Source organism: Hibiscus syriacus, unplaced genomic scaffold (genome assembly GCF_006381635.1).
Source record: "Hibiscus syriacus cultivar Baekdansim isolate YM2019G1 unplaced genomic scaffold, ASM638163v2 tig00012427_pilon, whole genome shotgun sequence".
Lineage (NCBI taxonomy): Eukaryota > Viridiplantae > Streptophyta > Magnoliopsida > Malvales > Malvaceae > Hibiscus > Hibiscus syriacus.
In genome coordinates, this window is record NW_024062276.1 from 254 (window position 1) to 26,123 (window position 25,870).

Here is a 25,870-nt window from a genome sequence, read left to right on the forward strand (position 1 = left end):
TGTCTGGTAATGATTAATGTATTCAAAAGTACTATTGAATTGGATTTTACATAAATTTTATTGACATAATAATAAATTTAGTTAAAAAGAAAATAATTATGTTATAATTGATGCTAAATATATATTCTTATATTACTTTATGATTTATAAATTTTCATAAAAATATAAACGAATTCATTTTCATTAAAATTTAAACTTCATTAAGGTCTATATTTTTCTTAATTTTCTACCTATAAGATGACGCATGTTATTATCTTATTGGAAGACATTAAAAGTAAAATGATGATTAGATATGCCACATTAACTGCCCATTAATAATAATTGATGCCACTTCAATAAGTGAAGCTGGAAGAGTTGATGGAAGGCAAGAGGTAATTGTTGATGTAATCGTTGCTCCCAAACACCAAAACTGCTACTGATTTGCCCAGGAAATTTTTCAAATTATCTCTCCCCATCATCGTTCGTAGTTGATCCAATGTTGTTTCGAAATTCAGCACTTCTTGACTTAGGATATACCTTTGCCCCTACACCGATTCAGGGACGGACGTAAGATTTTAAATAAAAAATTAAATTATAAATTTTAAGAGATAAAACTAAAAATTAATAAAGAATATAAAGAAATTAATTAAATTATATGAAAATTAATAAAGTTTTAAAAGAACAATTGTCTCGTGATTTAGTTTATAACATTACACTCGCAATCAGTTTATCTATGACATTTGATTAAATAGTGATTTTGGTTTCTATTATATTTTTAGAATATTTTGACCTATTAACATTTTATTTTTGGCAAAATACATCTAATGTTTGATTAAATAGTCACTCTTTCTCTCTTTTTTTTTAAGTATTTTGACCATTAACGTTTCATTTAGAGAAAAGAAAGTCTCTATTTTAGAGCATTAATCGTTTGTTGACTACAGTTTTCATATGCAAAAGGGCATTCTTATCCAAAAATAAAACGCTATGGGTCAAAATGCTAAAAAAAAGATAGAAATTAAAATAACTATTTGATCAAATATTAGGTACATCTTATAACATTATGTCAACTTGTGTGAGCAAAATACATACATAATGTTGGCCACTCTCATCAAGAATACCAGCAGCAGCTGAAGCATAATTCACTCCTCCAAGTAATTTAACTCCTCTTGTGTTGGGATCAGCAAAGGCTGAAGGATAAGGGAGACTCAACATCTCTCCTACATAAACACACATATAAATTATCATATCATATACAATTTCATGCTCATATCGGTACTAAAAGAAAGAGAGTGATGTAATAACATACCAATGATGTCAACAAAGGTCTTCCCATTAGAAAACCTTCCTGTAGGCTGCATATTGAAATCAATGCCATAAGGAAAATAGTTAGATTTGGCAATCGAGTTGAGGAAATTGTTGTTGCCAACATCGACCAATGAGTCTCCGAACACGAAAAGTGCTCGTTGTGCCGCCGCATCGTTCGAGTGTTGAAGAACCAAAATAGCAAAGGAGATGAACAACGTTAACTTGGGTTGGTGAAGAATACCCGTAACTTCAAAATATGGATGTGGGAAGAGAATAACTGAAGTTTTATTGTCTATAGATAGGTTTAGCTTTTCATGTGAACAAAACATAAGGGTGAAGGAGAAGATGGAAATGTAATTATATAAATCCGTTTTACAAGTGGGATGTAACAGAAGAATATGAGTCCATGAAATATAGCTTTTTGCCCTTGTTTTTGGGTGCTCCTTTCAAGGGCCGTTTCTTTTTTTCCACAATCACTACGTATTTTATGTCGTTTTTTTTTTCAAGTGATTGAATGGTGTTGTATTTTGACATATATATATAGTATAGGGTAAATTACATAAATAGTACCCAGCTATATGTTGCTTCTTTGTTGAATTTTTGACTAGTAAAAGTTACATAATGGTTCTCTGATTGTATGACATTGTTTTGTTAAGTCTTTCGACTATTAAAAGTTACAAAATTATCAATTGACTATTCATATATTTCAAACTCGTCATTTTATGTTTTAAAATTTACAGTTGTCTGAGTTAGATGTTAATTTATTAAACAAGATATGATAAAATATGATCTTAACCGTTGCTTTCTAGCATTGGCTCGATAATATAATGTAAACAAAGATTCGATCCACAAAATATAGCTCAAACAGTTATGAGATCAAATTTTATCATATCTCAATTAACGGTTAATGTCCAACTCAGACAACTGTCATTTTTTTAATCGAAAATGTCGAGTTTAGAACATATGAAGTCATGTAACTATTTTATAATTTTTAGTAATCGAAGATTTAATAAAACAACTCCTTATAATCAACACTATTTTATAATTTTTAATAGTCAATAAATTGAATAATATAATATCTTATAATTGAGAAATTATGTGTATACTTTACTTGAAATTTTTGTCGGTAGAACCACAATTTAAGCAGGCTATGGAAAAGTTAGATGGGCTTTAGGTCCAGCTGCTCTGCATACAGCTGTCCAGTTATGTCCGAGTTTAAAAGTCCGGGGTTTTTAGACTATAGATTTCGCTTCGTTGTCTTGGTCTCTGAGTTGGACTTTTGAGGGAAATCAAAGCAACAATGGCTTCTTCAATGGCGATTAAAACCCTGGCAACATCACCCTTGACACGTTCTCCTTTCACAAAATCTTTGTCTTCACTTGTACGACTCGTATCCTACTCAACAAAGTCAGACAACGACGACGACGCCATCCCCACAGCAGGAATCAGCAGGCCGCTCTCCGACATTCTCAAAGAGCTCAATAAGAAAGTCCCAGATTCTCTTGTCAAGCTCCGCATTGAAGATGCTTCAATATGAAATACATCCCATGGTCCTCTCATTCTTCTCTCTTTATTTACTAAAATTGTTGTCTTCTTTCATTTGTCTTAGGCTTTGCAGTAAGTATCTAGTAGTTTTATGCCTGTAAATCACCCAGTGCTTTATATCTTGTTTGGAAGAAAAAAAAACAGAATTGAAAGGCTATGGTTTTCCCCTTTTCTTTGATACGGTGGGAGGCAAAAAGACTAAAGGATGAAACTTTTTGCTTGCAAGTTAGCTATGAGGAGCGTAAAAATGATTGCTGAAATTTTGGGTTTATGGTTTTAGTGTTGTAAGTGGAAGTTATCTATGCCGGTTTAGGGTTTGGAGCTTGGACTTTGGAGTCGAATGATCATTACCTTTGCAGCAAAATTCTATTACAAATGAAGTGTCATGTTTTGAAGCAATTGTTTGTTCGCTTGTTGACATAGCAAACTGCCGAGCTCAAGTAAAAGCAATAAATTATTGTTCCATGTCTGATTTTTTTTATTTTAGAGCCAAGCTTAATTTAATGTAGATATTCTAGTGTCATGTATGCTGTGGTGTATAACTTTTTCTGCACTTGATTTTGGAAGCATAGAACGCATATTGGCTATGCTTTTTGCATCTGTAGCATGCTTTGAATTTGATATCATGGAATCTGCCTGAGAAATTTTGTTGAAACATTTTCCTTCTTTTTCCTTAGCATTTTCGGTCTTCATGAGTTGGCAATGTCATCAGTTTCGCTTGTTCATTTCTGGTCTTCCATGGCATTCCACCTAAAATGGTTTTGGTTTACTTGGGTTCTTATCATCACGTTTTGCACTTTGCAGGCATATTGTGAATCGGATTATGAACCTGCATGCTCCAGGTATATTTATGATGGAATTATTCTTGCTGAAGGAATTGCATTTCTTACATTGGTTGGCTCCCTTTATAACTAAAAGCCTTAATGTTCCACAATTCTTCAGAATGGTCTGGCGAGGTTCGGCATATTACTTACTCTGCTGATGGGAAGTCTGTATCAGTCGTATATCGTGTAACACTCTATGGGACTGACGCTGAGGTATCTGTTCCATTTCATAATTCACACTATGAAATGCATGAAATGAAACTAGTTTTGATAGCTGACATGGATGCTTCTCCGTTAATCTTGCTTCTAAGCTGCTTTCCAAATGCTTCTTTCATTTTTTCTGATATAGTACTTTTTTTTTCTTTTTCTGAATTCACTTTCAGTGAACATGGTTTACTTGGTTTTGTGATTAGCCTTCTGTAAAATATGGGAATGGTCACTTGTCCTAATATTTAGTTGCTTTTAGATCAATAGTAATGGAGCCTCATCAATAATTGATTATTTTATTTTATAATAGGATGCTTACTATTGTTTTTTACTAATAGTTGAATTATGCATTTTATTGTTTAGAAAAGCATCGCATATGTAATTCTACATAGACAATTTTTGCTTTTGCATCCAAAAACATTGTCTTTAGGGTTTCCTTTTTGGTGTTTCTGGAAGCGAAAAAGCAAGTGGAAGAGCAACAATTGAACGTGATACATGCAATGATTCTGTTAGTTTCACCAGAAAAACGACCCTGTTTCTCATTTAAGGACTTTTAAAATATCTGTCTATATATGATACATGCAATCAAACTTCATGCATTCCTGTTAGTTTTACCAGAAAAACGATACTATTGCTCATTCCGAAGATAATATTTTCGGTGACAGTCTGTGAATCTTTCTTGAACAAGAAGATTGAAGGCAAGTTTGTTATGGAATAAGTTATGGAAATTAAACCTCTTAGGGCAACAGTTCATTGTGCTACAAGTTGAAAATGGCATATTGACATGCCATTGAGTCATATTTAGTCATTTTCTACTCTTATTGTTTGGTGCTTTACGAGATTGGTTTCAGTTCTGTAGGCCGTAAATCGAAGTTCCTTTCTTTGAATGGTTTTATCTGTAACGGGGTCTTTTCCGAAGAGTCTATTTATACCCCTAGCTTAAACATTATTTTGTAGTTCTCTTGCATAGTCCTAGATGAGAAAACTGGCTGGCTAGTTTAAGAGTTAAAACTCCTCAAAACCGAGGAGCAGTAACTAAACTTAATAAGTTCGATGCTTCGTTAGAATTTATTATTTCTAAAAGGTCACTGATACCATGACATTTTTATAAGAAAAGAATGTGAATCTTTTGATAAACTTACTTTTGAGATTATGCTTTATTATATGAATGCTTTGCATCTGCATGGTGATTGTTATTGTACTTGCATTTTGTTCCTGTATTTCTGGATGTGCTATTCTGTAGAAGAGAACAAATTGATGCAGGAGTTGTTTGCAGTCAAAGTATTGAAGGGTTATTAAAATGTATTGCATTTGATTGTCTTTTGCTTCTGTATTATTTCACCTATAGCATAATTATATCTGACTAGAGTAGCTGACAACTTTGAGTTTGTATCTTGTATCGTCACGCAAGATATATCGAGAGTCTACAGGAACTGCTTCAGCTGATGATACTGGCTATGGAGATCCTGTACAAAAGGCTGAAGCAATGGCATTTCGACGAGCTTGTGCTCGGTTTGGGCTCGGGCTTCATCTTTATCATGAGGACTTGTTGTAGAAAGCAGGGGGGGAGGGGGTTGCTTTTTCTTCTTCAATCAAAAGAAAAGACTAAATGGCTCTTGTGGTTTACTTGTGCCTTTTGGGGGCATACATGGTTCAAATAGCATAATGTTGCTATAATTTTTGTCTGGAAAGTATTGGTAGTGAAAGTAAACAACTTTTGGCAATGAACAAACAATTGGGTTTACCTTGTGATGTAACTTTGATACAATTTAAGCCTACTAATTAGATGTTTGTGGTTAAATGTTCCGTAACTAAAATGGACAAGCTGGATAGCCGGGTCAGACAGGTTGAACAAGCCTACAATTTCTGTGTTTATCCAGAGATTGAGAAGTTTTACACTGTGTACCCTTAATATACAATTAAAAAAAGATGTTATCGGTTTTGTTATTATTTAAATAATAAAATCGGTAAAAAATTACCTAAAATATTATTATTTTTATCTAAAATATTAATGTTTTTTAACATTTTCGATAAAGTGTCCAACAATAACGAAATCATAGAAAAAATAACAAAATGATAGAAATAATAATGTTTTCGGTAATTTTTTGCCGGTTTTGTTATTTAAATAATAGCAAAATCGATAGCGGTTTTTTAGCTGTATATTAATATTGTCGCACGTGATCATTTCCCCCATATATTCTTTTTAGGACAGAGCATTAATAATACAAATTTTTGTATGAGATAGAAATAAATAAAATTTCAGGATATGAACAATCAATAAAATAAATAATTAATCGAGCAAATTTTGAATTTTAGGGTGGGGGCGAATCCACCACTGTGTTTATATAGATGATTTTTGAGTGGTGTAGAAATGCTAAGAAACAGTTGTTGAATAAAAAGAGGAGTAGAAAAATGCCGATGTTGAGTTTATATTTTATTTAAAGAGTTAAGAATTTTTTTGATGTTTTTGTGGATAATGATCTAAGTAATTGTTGCAAAATAACAAATATTTTTGGAACTTTAAAGTATAAAATTTTCAGTAAAATTAGAGGTTTCAATAATTAAATTATATTTTTTTTATTTTATTTATGAGATATTTAAAATGATATATAATATGTTTAAAATAATTGAATGGTGAACGCTAAGTTATATGGAAATATTGTTGGGAAAAAAAGTAGAATCTTTAAACTTAAGCTTCTTCAAAAATTGTGCTCGATTAAACAAAAGTGTGGATGGAGTTCTCTCATGATCTCATGTTTAATAGAGCAGTGTGCTCTCAAGCAGAGACGGAACCATGTTATAGGTGGGAGGGGCAATTGCCCCTCCAACTTCGATGGTATAATTACCTTTTAAGTTATTGGTAATTTTGAAACTGTTGCAATTAAGCCCTTGTCCCTTCATAATATTTTGGTATTACTTATTTTTTTAGGACACTACCAGTTTTAAAATTAATGAAATTAAATCTTGATCGCAAATTTGTCTTATTTTATTACTTTTTTAAGACGAATTTTAAAATTTGTGAAATTAAACCCTTAATATCTTGCTTTTTAAGGTTTAATCACTTTCTAGACCTTATCATTTTTCAAAGTTAAACAACTTATCCCTTCATAGTTCAATCCAGGCTCATTCTCTACTCTCAAGCTGTTTGCTAACAACTTCGTATTCCATCTGGATTTCATTAGAACTTATATTTTCTTATCAAACTCAATCGTAGGAACACCAAACGAACAATGAGTACAGCAAATCTATCCTTTATTAACTTTAAAACATTCTATACAGACCAATTAGGAAGAGAAAGAAATCTTAAGACCATCTTCCACAAGTTTGCACGAAATGAACGTGTTATTTCCTGTTGACCCAAAAGCAAAGGCATTCATTTCCTTTGCTCAAACACGTAAAGTTCCAATTCCAAAAGACTTCATCCTACAAAATCTAACTTAAAAAATGAGCCCTAGTTATACATTTTAATTATTTCCAGCAAAGCATGAATGTTATAATTATAACCATCTTTAAAACAGCACGTGAAGTCAACATACATCCATGGAACCCTTGCTTCTAAGCAGTTGCATCATCCTAGCGATGCCAATGTCAGAAGAAGCTTCAGCCCTAGTTTGTCATGAAATGCAATTTGGTCAGAACACTCAGAAGCTCCCCATGTCGGTCAGAATCTTCGATGGCTCCTTTGTTTCTTAGTAAATGGTACAAATGGAGTCACCAGTCTCAAATTGATGGCCTCAGTTGATGTAAAATATCAAGCTGCTGCAACCAAAAAACTGGATTACCAACTGATCAAATTTCCATATATTATTGTTATGTGATAGTGATATCATTGAAGATGATTTGCAAATGAACTACGAACGAATCAAATAAAATTCACCAAAATTGCATGTAAAGAAATAAATTGCAGGCATCATTCATCTCATAGCAATGGCCAAAAACTATGAGAATGGCTAAACTAGTCAGCAGTAAAAAATTACCAGATATTCCTCTGCTACCCTCATGCTCACATGTTTCATTCCTTGTATTTCCAAAATCTCTTCCCTGATTCACACATTCCTGTTCATCTCCATTGCACTGGGAAATTCCTGCATCTCCTATTGTTTGCTCAAGTGGTTGGACACCTTGAGTTTCTCCTTGGGAGACTGGTTGAACAGCTAACCCATTACCATTCGCTGGATGAGATGACTCCTGACTGCTTGCAGCTTGAATAATAGGAAATTTATCAGGAGCTTTAGGAGAAGCGAGGACGGAAAGGCGGCAGAGTGGACAGGTTGTGTGGTTGGCAAGCCAATGGTCAATGCAGTCCATGTGAAATGTATGGCCACATGCAGGTATCTGCTGAAGTTTATCCTCTGCTTGGTAGTCCCCAAGGCATACTGAGCATCTGCAATAACAAAGATGATACGGTATCAGAAAGAGGATAACTTGGAAAGTAAAAGCCTACATTCTCTCATTTGGAGTCTCTGAATTTCTAACTGCAGGGGCTTGAACAGTTGCTTTTGTGCATACTGTTTCCCTAATCAGTTACCATGTTGATTTTAGTGGACCCAATAAGACTGTGCCAATCAGTTCTTTAGTAGTTATGACCTTAATCCTCAAGTCATCATTGACTGAACAAAAGACTGTCTTCTACAACAAGGTAGATTATCTAGCCAAACCAATTAATCAGCAGACTTCTGAAGAAAGGTGCTCTTCAATCATAGAGAAGTGTACCTACACAGCATCAAGGGGCTTCTTATGCATGAAAGATCTGTCAATCACTTCTCTTCTTGCAGTCTTCAGAGTAACATTCTTTTTCATCGGAAGAGTCAATCTATGCAGTTATTTTATGCAGCTTACATATGGGATATTTCTACGAGATGAAGTTTAGATGTTCAACAACAATTTGTCAAAAATACTTCAATCTCGTTAATGGAAAATCGAGATGATATAACCAAACTAGCTCCAAGATTATAGTTCTTACAACAGAATATGCTTGCTTCCTGCTCATACTAAGCCAACTTATATTAACGATAATACCATGTGGCACTGTGTACCAATTCAATAGTTAATCTCATAAAACAATCGCTACCTTACAATAGCGATTTAAAGTTGGATAACTTCCATTATGAATTTCCAAAGAAAACACTTGCAACCTTTTTTCATATTAGACATGTGAGACGCCTTGAAAATTTCAAATTATCATGTATTTTAAATTTTATGTATTTTTTTATTAATAACTTGTCTTCTACTCTAAAATTTTATAAGTTCATCTCCTCAATTTTAGAAGTTCGCCAAACCTAGTACAAAATCCAGCATCCGTAGCTGGACAAGTGCATCACACTCTAAAGCTATAGGACATCACTTTCCTCTTATAACGTTCCATTTAAAAATCTGTGGAGATGTAAAGAAAGAAAGAGTTGAAAAGAAGGGTAACTCACTGAGTATCTCGGATAGAGAAGGTCTCCTTGTATATAATAATGGGTAGCATCTCTCTTACTTCTTTCTTGAGCCCCAATTCAGCCTGTCAAAACCAACATTAACAGATGTTATTAACTTGGAAAAACACTTCAGAAAAAGAGGAAAAGAATATGAAGAATCAAACCATGGGTAAGGAGAGATCAGAGTCAAGGCCTGGGGATGTTCTCATTATAAGAGATGACCAATCAGCTCGCCGGCGTCGAAGATAGAACAAATAGAACATGAACAGAAGAATGAAAGCAAAGAAAATGGGGACCGAGAAAATAAAAGCTTGATACAGCTTAAGCTCTGCTGAAACACTCGAAGAAGAAGAAGACTGAGAGCCGGATCAGATAAAGATGGAGACATCATCAAACAAATCCCCCTTTTCTTCTTTCTTTTTTTCAACACAAAACACCAAAAGCAAGCAGATCTGTAATGAAAAAAGAAGAAGCAACTAGTCAATGCAGATTTTTCTTGGGAAAAAAAATTGGTGCTTTAATTGTGTATAGAGAAGAAAGAATACGAAGCAGATGATTAGAGAGATGGGAGTAAACCCCCCAAGATTAGATCTTTCCAAGTGTTGGAGCTTCTTTCTGTAATGGAGATGGAACCAACAAATCACAACTCCAAAAGTAAAAAAAATACCCAAAACCGTGGAACTGAGTAAATTGCAATTCGACGCAAACGGTATTTTAACCCTCCATCCCATCAAAATTTAATTCAGCTTTTACGTCGAAATCACGTCCAATTGAGTCATCCGATCTAAAATATCTATTAATGTCGGATTTACAATAGGGTAAAGTATACTTTTAATACTTAAACTATTATTGTTATTTTATTTTGGTATCCAAACTTTATATATTTTTAAATCATACCTAACGTTTAGTTTATGTTTCAATTTGGTTTCCCGTCGTTAAAAACTTAATGGTAATGTTGATGTGTCATTATAAGGTAATGTAACAATATCATTGAAAAATAAATAATGTCACGTCAATAGTTCTGTTAATTTTTTAGCAAAGGATATCAAATTGAAACCTAAACTAAACGTTAGTATGATTTTGAAAAAATAAAGCTTGGTACCAAAACGGAACAAATGTAATAGTTAAGGTACTAAACATATAGTTTACCCTTTAAAATATTATTATTTTTAAAGTTTTTTATCATTTTTATTTTTTATAATTAAATATTTTTAAATTTTATAAAAAATAATTAAATTATCAAATTTATAAAAAAAATTAGATTAAAAATGTTTAGCACCCCGACTATCACTTTTATTTCATTTTGGTTACTCAATTATTTTCTATTTCAAAATCATACTTGACATTATGTTTTGATTTTATTTTGGTCACACACTATTAAAAAATTAACAATGGTACTGATGTGTCACCGTAAGATAATGTCATGTAATTATTGAATTTTTTTAAAATATATCACATCAGTAGTTTTGTTGATTTTTTAATGATAAGTGACTAAAATAAAATCAAAATATAATACTAAGTATGATTTTAAAAATAATAAAAAATTGGTGATTAAAACGAAACAAAAATAGTAGCTGAGATATTAATGAGTTTTCCCAAATAATTAAACTCTCCTATTACTTCATTTATCACATAAATATTATTAAATATTATATCAACACCGTAATAAATAACGATGATTTACATCCATTCAAAAGATAACATTAATAAACTTTTAGAATTTAACGACTCAATTGGATAAAATTTAAGAGCTAAAATATCGCTTAAGCCAATTAGGTAGAGTATTACATATTATTAATTATTTTTTAATATTTTGATATGTTAATTATTTTCTTTGCATTATATGCAATAATTATTTTCAGTTGTATAGCATGTCAATTAAGTTTTCATGTTGATATTTAGTTTTATGTAGATTTTGACACATTTGGATATGTGTAATATTCATATTCGTGTGGTATTTCAATTTATGTTTTATTTTATATCATTTATTATATATTTCATATATACTAAAAGTATTTGTTCATACTGTATTATCATGATTTTTTCTCATGTTGGAAATATTATAAATTATATATATTTTACATGTTGGTAGTTCATTTTCTGTAAATTTAAAATATTCAATATCCATCTCTATATATCTTAAATTACTTCGTAGTTTACTTAATATATTGGATGATTTAAGTTTTAGTTTAAATTCATTTACTCTTTCTTATGTAAATATAGTCTCTAATTTTATTAAAAAGAAGATAATATTTAAAATTATAATGAAAATTTTAAATTAAGCCTATAATTAAATTTTTTTATAACTAATAACACAAAATAATTAGTCATTCGAGATCATAGAAGGACCGTACAAGAAAAAGATTAAAACCTAACAAAAAATTGAACAAAAGATAGATACAAATAAATCTGATTACATCGACAAAACAACCATAATAAGGGATTAAACTATCTACGAATGCAAACCATATATTAAAGTCCAATCCAAATGTTCAAAGAAGGGAAGATAAACAGAATAATAAATAAATATTATCTTGATCATCGTAATAACGTCAAATACAATCCTGAAAAATTAAATGAAAGAAAAAAAGGATCAAACGATCGATAAAGAAAATAAAAATGTGTCATAAATGCTTAAAAGCATACCATAGAGATAGAATTATTGAAAACTAAAAGGAAAAAGATAAAAAAAAAAAATTTGATATAAAAGATAGTAGAGAAAATAAATCATATAGAAGATCGATGATCAACACTAAAATTAGTATTGTCGCTATCGATCAAAGAAAAAAATAAAATTTTAGGGCCAGCAGCGAGAATATAGTTAAAATTAAATTCATTTACTTAAAAATTAACTCATTATATCTATAATATATTAATGTAAATATTTAACATTAATTACTTTCTTCTAGGTGGAGTGCGAGTATATACTTGTATGAAACGAAGATGACCGATTTCAATTCTTGCCCCCTTTAACAAAACAACGCTACATGTTTTTATTTTCTCTTGTATTAGTGATTTTTTAAAATAATAAGAGTAATTAATTTTATGGAATAAATAAAAGCACAATATAATAAATTATAATCTTAGGTGAAGAAAAGTCATTAAAATAAAAATCGATTAATCACATTAATAATTTATTTTTCTCTATAATCATCATAGAACACAAATTAACTATTAAATAATAAAATATGACAAAACAAGAAAAGAGTTTAAAAACTTAACTAAACAATCTAGAAGAACAAATGATATAAATAAACATCATTATCGACGGAGAAAAATAAATAATATCAACACTAACATAAAAATAAATATAATGATGGTCATACGTTGACAAGTGACTTTATCACAAGCCAAAAACGATATATATGGATGATTGTGAGTGTATATCGATATAAGAAAATAAACCTAAAAGATCCAGATCAAGAGTAGAAATAACTAAATAAACATGAGAAACCACGTTAAATTTAATTCAAAAAAATTATTTATAAAAAAATCCATCATTTTTATTAGAAAGTGAGAAGATTTATTAAATAAAATAACACAAAACTCAAATATGTAAAATATTAAAAAGATGAAAAGAGAAAAATGATGTGGAGTAGAACACAACAAGAGCTAGTATGGACAGTATATCTGACACCTTCTTCACAGCTTCATTTACTCTCCAGCCGCATTAGTCCCTACATTATAGCAGTTAACTGTCTGTCGCCGGTTACTTGAATGGTTGAAGGCTGTCGCCTGCCGGTCACAGCTCCTCTCTCAGCGACTTGAAGCCACCGCGCCACCACTCAAGCACACACCGTTCGGCTGGAAATCAATAGGTAAATTCTTGTTCTAACTTTAATCGGTAAATTTTAGAGTAAAATATATCAATTACAGTGACTAGGCGGGCTGCAATTTGTGTTTATGAAACCTTTAAAAAGTTTTTTTTTTTCATTTTGAAGGCTATAAAGAAGCTTGTTCTAATTTTATATATCTAACCATTGCAAACTTGAATATGAAATAGAGTTTCTTGCTTGTTTAATAGAAATTTTTTACTTGGATTATGAAAGTGACACCGAGTACAGCTTTGGAAATTACTATTGAAACAAACAATACAGCCAACCCTATGCTTTATTGAAGACTTTGTTTGTTGTTCTTTTATGCTATATTTCACGGGAAGAGCTTATCAGTTTTGAATTATCATATTTCTGGATGGTCTTAGTATGAATTTCTCTTTTTTAATTTTATGATGATATATACGTGTTTTATGATGATATATACGTGTTATACAGTCAATTTAAAAGCTGCAAATTTTCTTTTTATGTGTTCTAAATGTTTCATTATAGTTTTGATTGTTCTTGAAGCTATGGGTTTGCCGGAGAGGTTTAGGGGGTGAATCAAGGCTTGTTTGACTTCATCTGATTCTTTATTGCTTTCAATGGTAGCCTTGTGGGGTATTTTAGAGGCACTAGGGGTGCAATAAGGGGATCCGTTTTCCCTATATCTCTTCGTTCTTGCAATGAATATGTTGTCTAAAGTGTTGGACGTGACGGTTGATGATGGTGTCTTTCGATTTCATCTAAAATGCAGGAAGATTGGTTTGACGCACATGTGCTTTGTCGATGACCTCCTTATTTTTTGCTAAGGGTTCTCTTGATTCTATGGTCGGCATTCAGAGTGTCATAAACTGCTTCTATGAGATGTCTGGCCTTAGATAGTTAGATTAAATGCTGGAAAATGTGAACTATACTCTTCTGGGATTCTTGCGGAGGAGGTGGAGTCCATGCATACCAACTCGGGGTTTAAGCTTGGTACACTTCCTCTGCGTTACTTGGGGGTGCCGTTGGTCACGAGGAAGCTGACGGAGCATGATTGTCAACCTCTCATTAATAACATTAGTAGGAGGCTGGAGCATTGGTCTAGCAAAAAATAAGTTTTGCTGGAAGACTTCAGCTTGTGCGTTCAGTGTTGTTCGGGGTCGTGAATTTTTGTACATGTAATTCATGCTTCCTAAAGCTGCGGTGAATAGGATTGATCAACTCTGCTCCTGATTTTTTTTTGAAAGAACATGACATCCCTGCATTGGAAGCAAAAGTTTGTTGGAGATTGGTTTGTTTGCCAAAAGTTGAGGGAAGGTTAGGCTTAAAGTGTTGCGGAAGACGGCTATCGGATAGAGCAAAATCGCAACTGATAATTTGAGAAAATAAAAATGAAGATAAAAAGAGACACAAAATTTACGTGGAAAACCCCTAAATAAAATAGGGTAAAAACCACGGGCAACGGTAGAAGAATTTCACTATGAGAAAATAAGAATTACAACATCTCTCAATCTACCAAGGAGAAAACAATGATAATTCTCTCTCGATAAAAAGGAGAAAACAACTCTCAAGAAACTCTCTAAATTCTTTCTAGTATTGGAAGAAAGCTAGAATGCTTTGGGATGATTTTGAAGCTAAATGAGCTAGGGTATTTATAGTTGAAACTTAATGACTAATTTGTAAATACCTTAACTTACAATGGCTAAAATTGAGGTTCTACCATTGTTGAAAAATCAACAATTTCTGTAGCCTTTTCTAAATGTCAACAAATGTTGCCACCAAATAATTTCCACCGAAAGTTTGGTTTACTTTCGGTGATGCCACTTATTTTCAACAATCTCCCACTTGAAGATTTGATTGGAACAATCATATCTTCACACAATTCTTTCTACCTTGTACCATCATGTTGCTTACGTCTCTGACAGGCCACAAGAGGATCGACACCAGGTAAATTTATCGGTATTGATCGCCTTTGTCATGAAATCTGCTATGTTGTCTTTGGTATGGATCTTCTGCATATCTACCGTCCCTTCTTCCACCTTTTCACGAATGAAATGGTACTGAACTCGTATGTGCTTTGTCCTTGAATGAAATACTGGATTCCTTGCTAAATGCAAGGCGCTTTGACTGTCACAAAACAAAGAGACATACTCTTGATTGTGCCCAAGCTCCTCCAATAGCATCTTCAACCAAATTGCTTCTTTACTGGCTTGTGTAGCTGCTACATATTCTACCTCTTTTGTGGACGTAGCCATAACTGACTGCAATTTTGAAACCCAGCTTACAGCTCCACCAGCAACTTTGAACACATATCATGTAGTAGATTTGCTTTTATCCAAATCCCCTGCATAGTCAGAATCTACATACCCATTGATTAGTAAGTTTTATCCTCCGTAACATAATGCAACATTTGAGGTCCCTTTGATGTATCTTAGGATCCTCTTTACAATATTCCAATGCTCTTTGCCTGGATTCGCCATGTACCGACTAACCACTCCCACTGCTTGTGCAATGTCTGGTCTTGTGCATATCATAGCGAACATTAAACTTCCCACTGCTGATGCATTCGGTACTTGAGACATCTCCATCCTCTCTTCTTCACTGTTAGGACTCATACTGGAGGATAATTTGAAGTTAATAGGAAGAGGGGTAGAAATTGGCTTACAATCTTGCATGCTAAATCGTGACAAGATTTTCTTCAAGTAATTCTTTTGTGAAAGCCAAATCTTCCTATTACTTCTGTCTCGGTGAATTTGCATCCCTAGAATCTTGTTTGCTGATCCCAAGTCCTTCATTTCAAATTCCCTAGCCAATTGTGCATTCAATTCTTCAATATGATCTTTGTTGGGTCCTGCAACCAACATGTCATCCACATACAACAGCAATATAACAAAATCGTTATCACCAGACCTCTTGAAATAAGCACAAGGGTCTGCATTAAGTCTATTGTATCCAAGGCACATAATGAAGGAATCAAATCTCTTATACCAACACCTCGGTGCCTGCTTTAGACCGTACAGAGATTTGTTCAACCTGCAAACCAAGTTCTTCTTTTCGTATTCTTCAAAACCTTCAGGCTGGAGCATATAAATCTCTTCTTCAAGATTTCCATGAAGAAAAGCTGTTTTAACATCTAGTTGTTCCAAATGTAAATTCAATGTAGCACATATTGCCAAGACTACTCGAACTTTTGTTAGTCGAACCACAGGAGAAAAAATTTCATTGAAATCAATACCTTCTTTCTGAGCATATCCTTTGACCACCAGTCTTGCACGATACCTCTTCACTTGATCGTCACCATTTCACTTTATTTTGAAAACCCATTTGTTACCAATTGGCTTCATTCCTTGTGATAGTGGCACAAGGTCCCATGTATTATTTTTATGAAGGGCTTCGATTTCTTCTTGCATCACCATCATCCACAGTGAAGCATCTGAGCTGTTTATTGCCTCCTGGTATGTTGATGGCTCACCGTCCTCTGTTAAAAGGCAGTATGTAATATTACCTTCTATAACATAATCTGAGTGCCAATTGGGACGTCTTCTCACACGATCTGATTGACGAGTTGTTGGAGCTTCAGAACTCTTTGGTTCTTGTTCATCATGTGCTGGTTCTGCTTCAGAAGAATCTCCTTCTTCAAACGCTTTTTCCACATGTATCTGAGTAGTCTCTGACTTTTCAGCGCTATCATCGTCTTCTTTTCTTTGTAGTTTATCTTCTACAAAGATAACATCCCTGCTAATGATCACTTTGCGGGCAGTGGGATCCCACAAGCGATACCCCTTTACTCCATCAGCATACCCCGAGAATTTGCATTTCCTGGATTTTGGATCCAGCTTTGAAATTTCTTGGGCGTTGTACATCACGTACACAATACTTCCAAATACATGGAGGTTTGAATAATCAACTGGTTTACCAGTCCACATCTCCATTGGTGTCTTCAGCTCTATTGCAGTTGATGGAGCTCGATTCACCAAATAACAGGCGATATTGACTGCTTCTGCCCAGAATGATTTTTCTAGGTCTGCGTCCCTCAACATTGCTCTTGTTCTTTCTAACAAGGTTCTGTTCATCCGCTCTGCCACTCCATTTTGTTGAGGAGTGTTCGCCACTGTGAACTGTCTTTTGATGCCTTTTTTCTTGCAAAAGCCATCAAATTATTCGCTTGTGTATTCTCCTCCATTATCTGTTCTGAAACACTTGATCTTATTTCCAGAATCAAGTTCCACCCGCGCTTTAAAGTTTTTGAAAGTTAAAAACACGTCTGACTTCTTCTTAATAGGGTGCACCCAACATCTCCTGGAGTAGTCATCAATAAATGAGACAAAGTATTTTTCTCCACCTGGACGTTACTGGTGCTTGCCATACGTCAAAGTGAACCAATTCTAGAATACTTTTGCCTCTAGAATTTGATGTGTTGAATTTCAACCGGTGCTGCTTACTTGTTATGCAATGCTCACACAAAGGAAGTGATACCTTTGTTAAGCCTGAAAGTAGCTTTTGCTCTACAAGGACTTTCATTCCTTGTTCTGACATGTGTCCAAGTTTCTGATGCCATAGCATTGCCGAATCTGAACTACATGAGGCAACAGAGGCTTCTGCTTCTACCAAAGTCTCTCCCTTCAGCATGTACAAGTTTGCAGCTATTTTTTCGCCTTTCAGTACCACAAGCGCTCCACAGAACACTTTCATGATTCCTTTCCGTGTTTCAATCTTGCTTGCATTATTATCCAACAATCTATAGGATAATAAATTTTTCTTCAGGCCTTTCACGTGCCGCACATCTCGAACAACTTTAATTGTTCCGTCATACATCTTCAATTTGATGGTTCCCACTCCAACGATCTCTAAGGCATGATCATTGCAACTATACACAGATCCTCCTGAGACAGGTTCATAATGATGGAACCATTCTCTTCTTGAGGTCATGTGATATGTTGCTCCCGAATCAATGAGCCATATATCTGCAAATCGTTTTCTTCCTTCCACGGTGGTTGACGCTTCACAGCATAGAGCATCTCCATCATCTGAAGTGTTTGCGGTATTGCCTTGTGGATTGGAGTTTTTATTTAGACTCCAACAATCCTTCTTCAAGTGACTCTTCTTTCCACAGTTGTAACACTTTAAATTCTTCTTGCTTCTCGACTTCGATCTACCATGTTTGTGACTGTTGCTTTCGCCACATTCTGTTGATCTCCCTCTCATCGTTGTCAACGCTTCTACTTGTTGCAGATTTACTTGTCTGTCTTCCTTGTTCTTGCGCCGATTTTCTTCTTGTAGAACAGCAGCTGCAACGTCATCGAAGACTAGACTGGTGACATTACTGTTTGTCAAGTTGATGATGAGTTGATCATATGAATCCGGTAGACTTTGAAGTAGAAGATCAGCACGTTCTTGTTCTCCTATTTTACAATTTAAGGATGTCAGTTGAGAAAATAAAGTGTTCAGTGTATTTAAGTGCTCCGTCACTGAAGTAGATTCTGGCATACGGAGAGTGTACAATTTTCTCTTAAGGAAAATTTTATTGTGCAACGATGTGGCCTCGTACAGTTTGGTGAGATGATCTCATATCTCCTTAGCTGTCTTCTTCTCCTCGATACTTGACAATACTTCATCTGCTAATGCTAGATGAAAGTTTGCCTTAGCATTTCCGTCCATTTCGATCCATTTGTTGTCGTCTGTGAAATCTACTGGCCTTTCGCTGATAGCTGCTAGACAACCGTCTTTCCTCAGGATGGCCTTCATCTTCAATTTCCACAATGAGAAATTTCTCCCATTGAATTTTTCAATATCAAATTTCGTTGCCATAGCTTCTTTTACAGATAGCTCCCACTATTTCACTATCGTGAATAGTTCTCTGGAACCTTCAAAGAATGGGTAATACCTTCTTACTTTCTTATGTTGGAGGATCCACCTTTTGGTGTCAACCACAAAGACAATAAGCAGATATTACACACTCTAATCTAGCTCTGATACCAATTATTGCGGAAGACGGCTATCGGATAGAGCAAAATCGCAACTGATAATTTGAGAAAATAAAAATGAAGATAAAAAGAGACACAAAATTTACGTGGAAAACCCCTAAATAAAATAGGGTAAAAACCACGGGCAACGGTAGAAGAATTTCACTATGAGAAAATAGGAATTACAACCTCTCTCAATCTACCAAGGAGAAAACAATGATAATTCTCTCTCGATAAAAAGGAGAAAACAACTCTCAAGAAACTCTCTAAATTCTCTCTAGTATTGGAAGAAAGCTAGAATGCTTTGGGGTGATTTTGAAGCTAAATGAGCTAGGGTATTTATAGTTGAAACTTAATGATTAATTTGTAAATACCTTAACTTACAATGGCTAAAATTGAGGTTCTACCATTGTTGAAAAATCAACAATTTCTGCAGCCCTTTCTAAATGTCAACAAATGCTGCCACCAAATAATTTTCACCAAAAGTTTGGTTTACTTTCGGTGATGCCACTTATTTTCAACATAAAGAACCTTCACTGCTGGAATAAGATGCGCTTCTTTCGTTTGATGAGAAGTATTCTTGTCGACGAGGGCTCCTTGTGGGTTGTTTGGGTGAAAGCCTACATAATTAAATCCACCGATTTTTAGACCTTGGTCTTAGTGGTTAGGACATTGGACTTTTAATTCAATAACCCTATACCAATGTGTGAGCATTAAGTCCATTTGGTTTAATACATAAGGAAAATGAACAATCAGTTTATAATTCTTTGATAGCTAGCCATATCTATGTTTCTATGCTTTGCCTCTAGTTTTTTGTTTAATATATATATTACTGCATATGGTTTAGTTCTCGGCATTTGTTAATCTTGATTTTTTTTTTAATTTTATAGAGTGTAAAGAGCTATGAAATTGGATAGTGTTGATGATAATGTGATGAATGTTGCTATGATTGATGACTCGAAGAATGAAGATAATAAAAAAGTTGTTGAGGGAGATACAATAACTAAAAAGAAGAAGAGGAAATCTTCTAATCCCACCGTAACTAACGACAAAGTAGAAAGAAAAAATGCATCCCTTGTTTGAGATCATTTTCATATAATCAATAATCCAAACAAGGTGAAGTGTAATTATTGTAGGAAATATATTGCTTATAAATTATCTAATGGGACTAGTGGAATAAAAAATCTTACTGAAAAATGTACGAAATTTCTTGCAAACTTGGATAGAAAACAAAAATCTATTGATTTTGAATCCAAAACAATTAGATCTTCATATGGCACCATTAAAATTGTTCAAGTCTCTAAAATTGACAATTTGATCAAGATAATTGTAGGAAAACACTTGCTAAGATACTTATTGTAGTCGAGTTACCATTTATCTTTATAGAACTTGAAGGATTTCGATATTTTTACAAACAAATGTGTTTTGTATTTGATCGTTCTTCATGTAACACTGTCATAAGGGATTGGTATAGTCTTTTCATTGAAGAAAGAACTAAATTAAATTTTTTTGGAGTAATTTGTATTCAAGAATGTGTCTCACTATTGATACTTGAATTTCTGGTTATAACCTAGGGTTTTTGTGTCTCACGGCTCCCTTTATTAATGATTAGTGGACATTGCGGTATGTTGTTTGTACGTTGACGGACGTTCAGTATGTTGTGTTTCATGCCTTCATCAACACAGAAAAGGATAAAGCATATCAGAAACTACGTTGTTTCATTATTTACCTTTATTCATGATTTCAGTTTTATTTATTTAAGATTTGCTTATATAGAATTAGGATCAAACTGAAATAATGTGTTAGTGTAGAGGACTAAATATATTATTATCTCCATTCTTATAACGTTATTGTTTTAAGGGTAAAGTACACACATGGTCCCTCGGTTATAGGGTGTTACTTTATTGAGATCCTCAACTATTAAAAGTTACAAAATAATTTCTTGAATATATGACGTTATTTTGTTGAGTCCCCGGAACTATTAAAAGTTACAAAACGGTCATTTGACTATTCATATGTTCCAAACTCGTCATTTTTTTCGTTAAAAATTTGACGACCGTCTCAGCTGGATATTAACATGTTGATTGAGAGATAATAAAATCATATTTTAATTATGTCTAATGGCACTATTGTTGCTTTCAAGCACTGGCTCGATAACACAATATTTCAAGCACTAACTAAACGATATAATGTAAACGGAGAGTCGATCCAAAAAATATAGCTCAAACGATTATGAGATCAGATTTTATAATCTCTTATGTCAACATATTAACGTCCAGCTCAAAAGATTGCTATTTTTAACAAAAAATGATAAGTTTAAAACATACGAATAGTCGAATGATCATTTTGTAACTTTTAATAGTCGAATGACTCAACAAAACAACATCCTATAATTAAAAAAATATTTAATAATTTTTAATAATCGGTGACTTAACAGAACAGTACCATATAATCGCCAACCTTTATTTACTCTACCGTTGTTTTAATTGAATTTATTTAGATGATTCTGGAACGAAACAATTGTCCAATGGGGTTTTGTTTCGAGTAATGTAGTACTCAAGTGTACAATGCTGCGTTAATACAACGACAACGAAAGAATGGGCCATGGGGTTTTATTTTAATTAATGTAATTAATGGGTTGTTTGTTTGTCTCTTAATGGAATCATTCAGCGTTGAGCGCGTTTGTTTCGTACCTCTGAATGATTCAGTGTTGACTGATTCAGCAAAACAGTGCTGAATGATTCAACACATAAGTATATTCTGAATCATTCAGAGTCAGTTATTAAACAACATGTCACATTTAGAGTCAAACCATTCAGAGCCTCTGAATCATTCAGCATTTGAATCATTCAACGCTTAATCATTCTGAAATAAACAAACAACCCCTAAGTCTACAATATTGTCTTAGTAAAACGGCAAAAACAACCATAAGTAGAGGAATTTGTGTGGAACATTAACAATTTATTTTCCTTTCATTGTTTATTCCAGGTAACTTGTAATTAAGTTTCAACCAACTGCCTTATATTTATTTTTATGAGTACCAAAATCTTATAAATAAAGTAATTATTTTTATTTTCAATATAATATATTTTATGAAATATTTTTGCTCTAAGCCTCTAGTACCATGTCTAATTTTAATATATATTTTTTATTTTTGATGCAGAGCCTTAGAGTGTTAATATACCTCATCTTTGAGATTTGATCGTAATGTATAGACCGAGTCTAAGGGGTTATAAATGATATCTTGTGTCGTTAATATCATAGATAAATATATAATTTTATGCCATGGATACAAACTTAAAAAATTATATTAGAAATTTAATGGTGCGATATAACACAATTTTAAAGAATAAAAATTTAGATAATTGATAAAAATATAAAAAAATATTTAAATTATGTGAAAATTAAAAAAAAACAATTAAACAATATGACCGCACCAACACTCTTTTATCTATTTACGGGTGTAATATTTCATAACTATTTCAAATGTGTTTACAAAATCTTCAAGAACTCACAGAATGATCGCACCTTTAGGAAAAATTTATAACCTCTAGACAGATGAAAAGGTGGTGGAATAAGTTAGCTTATTAGGCTAGGCTGTCTCGTCATTTACCAATTATTAAATTTCATTTTTGTTTTAGTGATTTTTTATATCAAATAAAGTATTTTTTTCCTTACGTAGAAAAGCTTGAATTCTTTTTTTATAGGGAAAAAAACTATGATTTTTTTATTAATCTAAAATATTTATAAGTGATAGTATTTATTCTAAATTTTTTTAGTTATTTAACTATAAGCATTTAAATATCCTACAATTTTTGTTACTTAAATTTGAGACCTATTCAAATAAGGGAGAGTTAATAATATGATTTCTGAGTATTAGGTGGGAAACCTCAACCACTCATTAAATATGACCCAACATTAATTAGTAACATGTCTGAATTTAAGATGAAATCGAAATCTAAGATTCGATACATTTATAAGTTGTTCTGAATTTAAACCACCACATCAAAATTATTTGCTCATTCCATATTCAATTTGTTTAGTTAATATTTTTTTTATTTTTTATTAGTCTGAAATAATTAAAAGATAATTTTGTTTGAAAGATTTTAAATTATTTAATAATGAATTCTCAAACATCATTATAAATGTTGTGTTCTAATATAAAATCTCTAAGGATAACAATCATCCTTTTAACCGCTAAGTTCGTTTTATTCGTACTTATTAACATAATATAAACAAAAAATTTATGAATACTTTACTGAATATTCTGTTGATTTATTACACGCATATAAGTTAAGCAGAAGTGCAGAACATAAAAGTTGTTATCACGAGCCGGCACGCATTGAAAATGGAAAATGAAGACAGAAAAAAAGAGAGCTATTAGCAGTGATTTAAATTATCGGCTATTAGAATAACATTGTTATACAATGATAAAGATAATGTTTAAAACCATTATTTTATAATTTTGATATTCACAATAATCGTAATAGCAAATGTTATTACCACAATCACGATAAACATAACGTAATAAAAAACACAATCATAACTATAATCTAAATCCATGATCAAGTCAACTGATTGTGCACGAAGGTGTTGAGCTCAGCCATTAGCAAGGGTGATTCAGGCAGCTCGGGAAACGCATAAAAGCCGTGGAAAGCATCAGGATACTCAACGCTGTACACTTGTTTTCCACATTTATTCAATCCCTCCACGTATTTCTTCTGCCAATCTTGTAAAGGATCAAATCCTCCTATAACAACCAGTGTAGGTGGAAATGGTAACTCTGAAATATCGACAGAATTTGGTCCAAACACATTTACCACCTGATGATCCCGGTCACAGCCGTGTGGCAAGAATGCCTTCCACATCCAATCCGTACGCTTCACAGAGATGAATGGGACCCCAACGAGTTTGAGTTCCGATTCTGTTCTTTCTTCTCCACCGAAAAAAGGCTGTAAAGCTATAACTCCACGAAGCTTCAATCGGGAAAATTCGTGCTGGCAAGCCTTGAGTGCCACATGATGCGCCAGGTTACCACCGGCGCTGTCTCCGGCAACAAAAAATGGCTTCTTGCTGGTTCCAAAAGCTGGAAACCCTTCAATATCTGAGCTATCGATGAACTTCAAAACGTCGAAACCGTCGACGTACTGCGAAGGGAACCGGTGCTCAGGCGAGAGACGGTAGTTGACTGAAACGACCACAGCAGGGATTTCACGCGCAAGTCGCTTGCATAAGTCGTCGTAGTTCATTGAATTGGCCGCCATGTACGCAAAGCCTCCACCGTGGAAGTAGACTATGATGGGAATGTCCATTTGGTCACCGGAGGTGGTGGTGTATAGGCGGAACCAAAGTTTGCGGGTGGTGTCAACCATGATGTCAGAAGACACTACGCCATTATCAGGCTTTGTTGCAGGAGAGGCTTTAGGGTCGAAAAGATTCATGAGACGTCGGTTCACGGCGCTGCCGTCGGGACGGCTGAAAGCAGCCACGGTCATGGAATGAGCTGCAATGAGAAATCTGACTTTTAATGGAAGTTTTGGCATAGGTTTATTGGCGCTAGACATTTTTACTTGTAAATATGAAACTATTTCAACGAGATTTGAGCGACTTAAGATTAGAAAAGTAGATGAATTTAAAGGACTAAAAGAGCATATGAAGCCGAGCCACCTCAAGTGAAGAAGTAATCTGTTATGGGTAAAGTACATAAATGGTCCCCAATTATAGGGTGTTATTTTGTTAAGTCATATGACTGTTAAAAGTTACAAAATAGTCCCCTGGTAATATTTTGTTGAGTCTCCTAACTATTAAAAGTTAAAAAATAATTACTCGACTATTCATATGTTCCAAACTCGTCGTTTTCTGTTAAAAATTGAGAGTCGTCTGAGTTGGACGTTAATCTACTGACTAAGATATGATAAAATTATATTTTAATGATGTATATTGGCATCGCCATCGCTTTCAAGCAGTGGCTCGAAGATTTAATGTAAATGAAAATTCGATCTACAAAATATAGCTCAAACAGCTCTAGGATCAGATTTTATATCACAGTCAATGTATTAACATCAAACTCAAACGACCACAATTTTTTCAACAAAAAATGACACGTTTAGAATATATGAATAGTCAGATACCATTTCGTAACTTTTAATAGTTGGGGACTCAACAAAACAACATCATACAGTTAGTGGATCATTTTGTAACTTTTAATAATTGAGACTCAACAAAGCAACACCCTATAAACGAAGAACGATTTGTGTATTTTACGTTAAGTTATATTATATTTTTAAAAAAATAGTTATTTTGTAAGAAGAAGAAGTATTGTCTCATCGATCTCCAATCTAATATTAATCAAGATTTCAATCTTAAGAAGATTATTCAAGATAACAAGAGTTAATTGCATCACGTTATTAAATTATGATTCTAATTCTAAATTAGTCTCTAAACTTTTAAATATTACAATTTTATTCTTAAATTATAAATGTCATTCTAAATTAGTCATTAAACTTTCAAATATTTTAATTTCATCTTCAAACTATGACTTTCATTCTGAATTAAGCAAAACCCTATAATCAAAGAATCATTTGCGTACTTTACGTTAAGTTATATTATCTTTTTTAAAAAAAGTAGCTATTTTGTAAGAAGAAGTATTGTCTCATCGATCTCCGATCTAATATTAATTAAGATTTCAATCTTAAGAAGATTATATCAAGATAATAAGAGTTAATTGTATCACGCTATTAAATTATGGTTCTCATTTTAAATTTGTAACAACCCGAATATTTACAAAATAGTATTTAATTGAAATTGGAGGTTAATTATGAAAATTGGTA

At 33.1% G+C, this 25,870-nt stretch overlaps 4 protein-coding genes across 5 annotated transcripts; 1 reads left to right on the top strand and 3 right to left on the bottom strand.

Moving 5' to 3' along the window:
* Positions 1 to 332: 332 nt before the first annotated feature.
* On the bottom strand, positions 333 to 1,613 carry LOC120205399 (GDSL esterase/lipase At1g71250-like). The gene is made up of 3 exons (XM_039205286.1): positions 1,286 to 1,613; positions 1,069 to 1,196; positions 333 to 524 (listed from the first exon to the last, which is right to left on the bottom strand). The coding sequence occupies exons 1-3, from the start codon at positions 1,611 to 1,613 to the stop codon at positions 333 to 335; spliced, it is 648 nt and encodes a 215-aa protein (XP_039061217.1).
* Positions 1,614 to 2,520: 907 nt separating this feature from the next.
* LOC120205402 (DNA repair RAD52-like protein 1, mitochondrial) lies at positions 2,521 to 5,668 on the top strand. The gene is given in 5 exon segments (XM_039205290.1): positions 2,521 to 2,807; positions 2,810 to 2,834; positions 3,634 to 3,671; positions 3,772 to 3,866; positions 5,272 to 5,668. Coding segments are annotated over 5 exon segments (525 nt in total). The 5' UTR covers positions 2,521 to 2,584; the 3' UTR covers positions 5,416 to 5,668.
* Positions 5,669 to 7,097: 1,429 nt separating this feature from the next.
* Positions 7,098 to 9,960, bottom strand: LOC120205403 (RING-H2 finger protein ATL7-like). Of its 2 annotated transcripts, XM_039205291.1 has the most exons (5): positions 9,826 to 9,960; positions 9,445 to 9,732; positions 9,281 to 9,363; positions 7,838 to 8,244; positions 7,098 to 7,619 (listed from the first exon to the last, which is right to left on the bottom strand). In XM_039205291.1, exons 2-5 carry the CDS (start codon positions 9,541 to 9,543, stop codon positions 7,612 to 7,614), a joined length of 597 nt encoding a protein of 198 aa, XP_039061222.1. In that variant the 5' UTR covers positions 9,544 to 9,732; positions 9,826 to 9,960; the 3' UTR covers positions 7,098 to 7,611. The 2 variants fall into 2 exon arrangements, with proteins under 2 accessions (XP_039061222.1, XP_039061224.1); XM_039205293.1 differs by having other exon boundaries at positions 7,098 to 7,616; positions 9,445 to 9,959.
* Positions 9,961 to 23,605: 13,645 nt separating this feature from the next.
* LOC120205400 (probable carboxylesterase 18) lies at positions 23,606 to 24,673 on the bottom strand. Its single transcript, XM_039205287.1, has one exon. It carries the CDS (start codon positions 24,602 to 24,604, stop codon positions 23,606 to 23,608), a length of 999 nt encoding a protein of 332 aa, XP_039061218.1. The 5' UTR covers positions 24,605 to 24,673.
* Positions 24,674 to 25,870: the final 1,197 nt, after the last annotated feature.

Bases quoted from the DNA above. Each gene is read 5' to 3' on its own strand.
- LOC120205403 (XM_039205291.1), bottom strand. From the start codon at position 9,543: ATGTTCTATTTGTTCTATCTTCGACGCCGGCGAGCTGATTGGTCATCT. The intron at 9,364-9,444 runs GTTTGATTCTTC...TGGTTTTGACAG, and splicing joins CTGATCTCTCCTTACCCATG to GCTGAATTGGGGCTCAAGAA. The intron at 8,245-9,280 runs GTGAGTTACCCT...TTGTTATTGCAG, and splicing joins TTCTCTATCCGAGATACTCA to ATGCTCAGTATGCCTTGGGG.
- LOC120205400 (XM_039205287.1), bottom strand. From the start codon at position 24,604: ATGTCTAGCGCCAATAAACCTATGCCAAAACTTCCATTAAAAGTCAGA.
- LOC120205399 (XM_039205286.1), bottom strand. From the start codon at position 1,613: ATGTTTTGTTCACATGAAAAGCTAAACCTATCTATAGACAATAAAACT. The intron at 1,197-1,285 runs GTATGTTATTAC...GTGTTTATGTAG, and splicing joins GACCTTTGTTGACATCATTG to GAGAGATGTTGAGTCTCCCT. The intron at 525-1,068 runs GTATGTATTTTG...GAATCGGTGTAG, and splicing joins ATGAGAGTGGCCAACATTAT to GGGCAAAGGTATATCCTAAG.